This window comes from Lasioglossum baleicum, chromosome 9 (assembly GCF_051020765.1).
Source record: "Lasioglossum baleicum chromosome 9, iyLasBale1, whole genome shotgun sequence".
Taxonomy (NCBI): Eukaryota; Metazoa; Arthropoda; class Insecta; order Hymenoptera; family Halictidae; genus Lasioglossum; species Lasioglossum baleicum.
The window spans coordinates 2,499,797-2,507,889 of record NC_134937.1 but is presented as its reverse complement, the minus strand read 5'-3'; the positions used below and the strand labels follow the sequence as shown (position 1 = coordinate 2,507,889).

At 39.2% G+C, this 8,093-nt stretch overlaps 1 protein-coding gene across 1 annotated transcript; it reads right to left on the bottom strand.

The window, feature by feature from the left end:
- Positions 1–5,224: 5,224 nt before the first annotated feature.
- Rpl9 (ribosomal protein L9) lies at positions 5,225–7,000 on the bottom strand. The gene is made up of 4 exons (XM_076430991.1): positions 6,853–7,000; positions 6,171–6,309; positions 5,431–5,758; positions 5,225–5,346 (listed from the first exon to the last, which is right to left on the bottom strand). Exons 2-4 carry the CDS (start codon positions 6,306–6,308, stop codon positions 5,243–5,245), a joined length of 570 nt encoding a protein of 189 aa, XP_076287106.1. The 5' UTR covers position 6,309; positions 6,853–7,000; the 3' UTR covers positions 5,225–5,242.
- Positions 7,001–8,093: the final 1,093 nt, after the last annotated feature.

Below are 8,093 nucleotides of genomic sequence, written 5' to 3'. Positions count from 1 at the left end.
GGGAGGCGTATGTAGATAACCGCTCGCAAGCAAATACTAATACGAAGCGTCAACAGGTTTCTCCGATGAGCTAGCATAAATCGACAATGTAGCACCATCGCTAATTGTAAACGTGAATAGCGACTGAAAATAGAATAGGAGTTTTGTTCCCGGTATACGTTGAATATTTCATGGGCGATACGTTATCAAAAACAACATTGGATTAATGTCCAGCGAATCTGAGTTATGTGCAGAGCCAAGTGGTGTAAGTCAATGTTTTTAGGTATCCGATGATGGTTCTTGAAATTATCGAGTTCGACCGCAAGAAATCAATTTGATAAGTTGTTCTTATTTTACCAAGGACCAAAAAACTTTGTCGATTAACTTTAAACACAGATATAACGCATTTAATCTCAACGGTTAAGTCTCAAACGACTTCCGCCATTTTTTGTCATCCAGTATTACTATATTGAATTGCGAAACTTCGCGTAAGTTGCTGTTTATATTGATATGTATGCAGGGCCCGCTCTAGCGGTTACGACGTCCCGGGCAAAAAAACAAATTGCCGTACCTTCTTAAGCACTAAGCACCGCGCTGAACAAAATGACCTTTTCTTTTTTTTTAGCAGAATTGTCTGGCAAGGGTAGTCTGAAATTTTCTATTAATTGAATATTTAAAACATCATTATTTTTCTCACACTTACAGCCAAAGCAAAAATGGCGCCCCTAAATTTTTGCGCCCCGGGCAGATGCCCGGGTTGTCCCCCCCCCCCCCCCCCCTAGAGCGGGCCCTGTATGTATGGATACTTTTGTAAAGCATTAGCTAACGTGAAACTATACTTGGCGAATTCAGATATTTCGCGTGCCAAATATGAAAAAAAAACTTTGCTAATATCACGAATGCACAAAACTGCAATCATTTTAGTTTGGTTAGTAGCAGGTTAAATAAATTATCTATTAACTGCCTCGCTTCTCTTCGAAGACATTCGAGAGCCGATCTAATCTAATCTAATTGTTTCAACCTGACGGCATTCGCATCGATTAGAATCAATTTCCTCTTATCTTTTACAATTTTAATAAGTTGCGTTCTAAAACATTTCGATTCTTTACCGCGTTGTGATTTTTCCAGTAATTATCCCATATACATATACCGTTGTCGCATAGATACAATTATTCGCGATGCAATAACAGAAAGGTTTACATGCATGAAATCGTTAAACAGAAAGTAGTTCACGGCGGTGTTTCTCAAATCGTGTTCTACTTAACGCGAGAAATTCCAAGATCGATTAAAAAATTCTCTTCCGCGAGGAGAGAAAAAGAAGCAGCGTCGATAGCAAGCAACTTGATTAACAATAAGTTGAATTCGTGAACATAGAACCTGATCTAATTACCGCGTGCACATACAAACTACCTAGCGACTATCATATTCAATCGACTCTTCTTTAGTAAATCATCATTAAATTTCCTCTAAATTCACGGTAAAAAGATGAGCTATTAATTATAATTGATTTAATATATTGAACATAAACAAATAGTCATTATGTTTGCGTTGTACCGGTATGTATTATTTCGTCAACAATAATATACGAGTAGCATAGTACTTTCAAAAAAAGAGAGAGAGAGAGAGAGAGAGAGAGAGAGAGAGAGAGAGAGAGAGAGAGAGATGCCGGCCGCGTGTTTCTAGACATTGTAATTAAAATAATCGTTCACGGCGATCGATCAACTAATCTCGTTGGGCTACTTCGGTGCCCTAGCTAGAAAAACGATAGTATCGCTCGGGGAACATCTAATTTCTCGCTCCATTATCTCGTATACTCTTAAGAAGAAGAAAAACACCGAAATCGTGTTCTGCCGGTTACGAAAAACAGATTGTCGCGCGTCCCAATAGATTTTCCAACAACCGTTTAGAATGCATCCCCTTTAAACCCAACCCCGATAACGGAACGATTAATTAAACACATACAGAGTGCACGCGTAAAGTTCAATCGGTCGTTTCACGCGAGAATCCGATCTCGATCCACGATCCCGAACGTTCGATCTATTTCACTGGGGTCGATCGCCCTGCGATCTCGCGAGACGCGTTTATTCCCCGGGATGTAATCGAAGCTTGAAAACGGTATTTGCGAATAGAACGATCAGCCAGCAGTTTTCTTCGGATGTGAATTTTTCTGTCACTATCGATATATTCGAAGAATGTGCAAATATCTTGAACAGATGTGTGCCGATAACTTCTACCGATTATTCCCTGAAAATAAACGAACCGATCGAGATCGAGATCGAGACTACGCTAGTTCTTTCATCGGTCGAACAGAAGAGAGCTCTCTTTGAAAAACTTAGAGTCGTAAATAGTCCGTCAGTCCATCGTCGGTGATTATTGTGCACGGAAATGACATTGCAGACACACGGCTGCCACAGAGACCAACTGTAATATTTTCATTGTTTTTCTTTCTTTTTCACGCGAGACAACAATTAAATCGTAAAACCGATAAAATGCCCCAAGACTTGACGGTTCATTAAATCAGTCTTTCGGTCGTAAAAATAACGTGAGAATGATCGTGAAAGTGTCGCGATAGCAGAGGAAGTATACTTCCGTGAGAAATCGCGTCCGGAGTCTAGGAATCGTTTACCTCAAGGCCGTCGAATAATCGTTGAGTAAATCTCCGGTTTCGGTGGCCGGATCTCCGGATACGATTGCACCAAACTCTTGTTTTATTTCGTCGTTTCAGCTGACGGTTGGAATACGTCGCGTCGAGCGAATCGGTCCGCGTTCATTCAAACCAGTCCGGGACAATTCGAACGCGAGCTCGCTGACGGAATCGTCGCGTACATGACCACCGGGCACTCTCTGTCAGATGAAATTTACGACAACAACGGCGGGAACGGGAATGCTAACGTGAACAGAACGGTACTTGTTAGTGAGCGGCCACACAAAACGAGCCGCTGCCTGCCGGCGATCGAACACACTGTGTACTCGAGAACACGCGTGTTCTCCCTTTTCTACGTTCCTCTATCGCTCGCGCTGCTTTATCCCCCACACTGCTCACCCACCGATCAGGGAACATCTCTCCCCCTCCTCTTTCTCTTTCTCTTTCGGGCCCCTCTCTCTTTTTCTATTACGCGACACCGACAGCTCCCGATCGATCTATCTATCTATCTATCTATGTATCTATCTATCTAGACCCTCGTTCGAATGCTCGCGCTTTTTCGCAACCGGTGAAAATTCGCAATGTTCGCAGAAAATCGGCGCGGCGCGCGGCCCGGCGCGGCGGCGCACTATGGGCCAAACCGACGAAATCTGTGTCAAAATCAAAGCACTTTCGATAGAAATGAGATAGAGCGATGAAATTTTTTTTAAATAAAAGCTGAAACTTCGCAGAATATGAAATAATTATGGAGATTGTGGTACGAACGTTTTTTAACCTTCAGAAAATTCGTTAAACTTGCACAATTTCAAGAAAATTGTGGTTTTTTCAATACCACGCGCGGATAAAATTTTTTTTTAACATGCGACACATCATTTCCCGTAGATTTTTTCACGCTGATTTCAAATCTGGTTTCAAAATTTGTCTACGCGACCTCAGGATTTGGCAAGAAATCGATTTTCGTGAACACAACTTATGAAATTATTTTTTCGTTGAAATGAATTGGTAACCCACTAGTTTGAAGGAATATTGTATTCTCATATATAAAACACATTAAAAATAATCATAATGAAGTATTTGAACGTATTTTGAAACCAGATTTGAAATCAGCGTGAAAAAATCTACGGAAAATGATGTGTCGCATGTTAAAAAAAATTTTTTTCCGCGCGTGGTATTGGAAGAATCACAATTTTCTTGAAACTGTGCAAGTTTAACGAATTCTTTCAAGGTTAAAAAACGTTCGTACCAGAATCTCCATAAATATCCCATATTCAGCAAAGTTTCAGCTTTCATTTCAAAAAAATTTCATCGCTCTATCTCATTTCTATCGAAAATTCCTTGATTGTGACACAGATTTCGTCGGTTTGGCCCATAGTGCGGCGCTCTCTGTCCGGCCCCTGAATGAACACTTCCCAGAAAATTAACGTAATTCGTATCAAACGAAAAAAAAACATTTATGCCAGTACAGTTTCGTCCCGATAGTCTATCACATATTCAATTATACCTTAAATTGTATTATGAAATGTCTGGACTTATACCAGTTTACATAAAGATCCACAGTACACAGTATACATAATACATATACTTATTCCGTATGCAGTGACCCTTGAGTAGGCAACCAAAGTGCACGAGCGAGTTTGAAACTAAAACTACGGGGCCCGTTAAAATGGCGGGTTTGCAAATCTATTGAGATTGCGAAGATATATTTATAGAAAATGTGTGATATTCATGAATTTTTCTCTTTAGACGCACAATTTTATTGGAATAGAGATCGTTTAAGATCTAAATAAACACAGCCTTGGTATTTTTATAAACTAATTGTTAATCAAATTGTTGTTAATATTGCAAATTTTTTTGTTAAAAAAATTTCAGTTCTGAAAATTGGAAGCAATCTTGTGATATTTTCAAAGGAATGTAAAAGATGGATAAAGGAAACGGAGAATGCGTGCTCGCGTAACCGGTTGCCTACGGCTACTTGTTGTAGATATACGTATGTACCTATTACCCCTATACATATGTATGTAAAATATGTATATACAATACATATATACTATTGTATATACTAAATGGTTATCATATTTCATTATCAGATAATCCGCGGATAAATGCATTTTGTTTTAATAAACTGTATTAATTATATACATATATACATTACTACAGGTTGCGTGCAAATAATAGTCCAATCAACGACTTCAGACTGCAATTATACGCACGTGAAATCTATAATTGATAAATATAATTTGTTTCTTTCTCAGTTTCTCGCAAGAAAATTGGTGTAATTTACTTTAAATCAATACTCGCTGCAATCTCGGCGAGTACCTGCGTGTAGTACATTTTCCAACGTTTCTGGAAGCTACACTACTCAGAGCTATGAAGAAAGAAATAAAAACGAAATCATTGTATCGACGATTAGCTCTTGCAACAGTTGCAACTACAAAAGTAAAATCAAAACAAAGATCCAAGTAAAAGCAAATGAACCTTCCACACAGCCTCTTACAGTTTATCGGATTTACCCATGTGCGTTTAACTATATGTACTCGCTAAATGCAATCGCGCAATTAATATATAGGACAATAACCGAGTACGAATGAGTAACCATCGTGGTCAAATTGTATATAACATTTATTCTTCTTGTACAACTGTTGTTTTCTCAGATACATATAAACCATCCAAGAACTTTCTGATATCCTTGTTCTTTACGGTTGTAGACTGCTGTATTAGGGCAGCTGAAACACAGACAGCAAAGGGTTCGTTAGCTTTGGTACTCAAAAGAAAGTTTCAAGCACAAATTATTCCGATCGAATATTTACCGGAACGGGAGACATCTTCTAACGAATTTCCCTCGATGATCAGTTCGTCCTTTTGTTTAGCTGAATTTGTAACGGTCACACCTGGTGCCATCTTTACGCGACGAATATACTTCTCTCCCAAGAAGTTACGGATTTCGATGACAGTGTTGTTTTCCGTTGTGACACAATTGATGGGGAAGTGAGCGTATACCGCTCTCATTTTGTACTGATAACCCTTAGTCACACCTTTAAGCATGTTTTCTATGTGCGAGCAAACTGTACGTACAGCTGCTAATTCTTTCTTGGTGCCAAACCATTTTTCTACTTTCAGTAACCTTTGACTGATCATCTAAACAGAAATAACGGTAACATTAGCAAAACGGTGATAAACTATTGTAGAGTGTAAGCTTAACTTAGAATCGATCAGAAAAGGAATTATCATTTATAAGAAATGAAGGGGAATCCACATTATCATCATATACCATTAATGTACCGATCCATAAATACCCATAAATATAATTATCAACTACTAGGGGGCTCCAACCCCTGTTCGCTTTGCTGACCAACCCCCGCGGCGCCTCGCGCGCTCTCACTCTCACTCTCTCTTTCTCTCTCTCTCTCTCTCTGAAAAATACACACTGTCACGTCGCTCAATTTTTGGTTCCCATCAGAAGGCTTCGCCGCTCGGAGTTTTTCCGTGACAGAACTACAGAACTATTTTATATAATAGAATGATTTGTGGGAATAATAGAATTACTTACACGAATGTCAAGCGCGAGGTGCTTGAAAGAGCGTTTAAGGACACCCCTTGGTCCTTTGACAGTTACCAAACGGGACTTGACCGTCACGGTCAAGTCCTTAGGTATTTTCACGGTCTGACTTGTCACAATTTGCTTCATCCTAAAATCAAATAACAAACCATTAATATGCAATCAAATCGACAAACATCTAATCTAAAATAGTTAATGTATCCGAAATATAAATCCGAAACGGAATCCAACAGGAATATTACAACTGAAACTACTTTCTATACAGAACACAAGTATCTTTATTTTCGATTTTCAACTGAATATGTTTTTCTAGGTTATGCGTATTAGGCAATTCGTAACACCAAGGCGAGGGGTTATCAAATTTTTCGAAGCGACACAGAGAAAAGCCAATGTAATCTGTACAGTTTTCTAGTTGAATAACATATGTTTATGTGCAGCTATTAGTAAGAGAGACATGAATTTTTCCCGAAAATAGAATGTTGACAGAAACGGAAAAAGCGAGGTTATCTTTCACTATCTTCAAAATGAACACTTTTCTCGAAAATAATACTCAGTCTTGCAAAAATATGTTATATTACGCAAAATAATAGAATTAGTATGCGATAGCGTTTATTGCATTGCTGGATTGTTTCGGATTTCACAAAGTATCCCTTCTCTCGGATAAATCGTTTACCTCGCACACGCTACGGAATAACCGGAAAAGACCGACGCGCTGAGAAATCATGTCTGCACACTTTCCGAGTAAGCGAAACTTATAGATCAGCAAATCATGAACCGTCACCAGCCCCGCTATTCTCAACCGATAGATGGCGCATTTTGAAATTCCATCAGTTCGTAAACTATAGTATACTGGTAAACTACCCTGATGACCAGGCCTACCATGAGTAGATCCCGCCTAGGGCTGAGAATGGGCAGAATACGGTCGAAGCTACGTTTCGAGCTGCTCAAGGTATGATTAGCTCGATTTCTGCCTGAGATTCTCCGCGCGTATTAGTGACTTGTTCTACCGTCCGTGAGCGCAGGGCTTTGCCCATGGCCAAAGCCGCAGCCTACAGGCTGTGCCAAAGCCCTGTAAAGCGGCCTCTACACGGTCAATCAAAATAAATTCATGTAAATTTGCTCCGTGAGATGTCGGTAACAAATTCTGATGATTATAAAAATTATTTTCGAATGGACGAAAACCTATTGAAGACTGTTAAATAGTTTCTCCTCCACTTCCTGTGATTGAAGCTCGGATTTCGAATTTCCAAATATCTGAAAATCCGTCAGTCCATTTCATCAATCCGCCTTTTACGATCAATCCGAATGTCAATCTTCGACGTGACTGTCATTCCGATTGACCGTGTAGGGTCCGCTTAAGACGACATTCGCCAATCACATCAGGACGACGCGACGGTGCTGCCCTGTAAATGCCCTGTAAAGCGCGGCATTTGCACATCAGTGCGACCTTCAATCTGCCCATGGCTAAAGCCCTGCGCTCACGGACGGTAGAACAAGTCACTAATACGCGCTGAGAATCTCAGGCAGAAATGAGATTTTTGGTTGTCAGGGAGTGTTCCAAGATAACGGAGTGTCTGGTGCCTACAAGTCACGTTACAACACGTTACAAGATAATTCAAAATGGTGAATAGCGATATGAAAGCAAGGTATTATACAAGTATATACATATTTATGCATTATTTTGTAAACATTTGAGAAATATAAGAAATATAAGGAATGACAAAACCGCGGTATAAATATATCAGTTCACAAGTAAATATTATCGCATATATATCATTCTTACTATTCTTTTTTTAAATAAAGTATATGTTGACAGGAAAAATAAATACTATACTATATAAATACTTTTTCATAAAAATGAGTTAGTCATATTGAAAATAATAAGAGTGAAGTAGCCATTTGAATAAATATTTA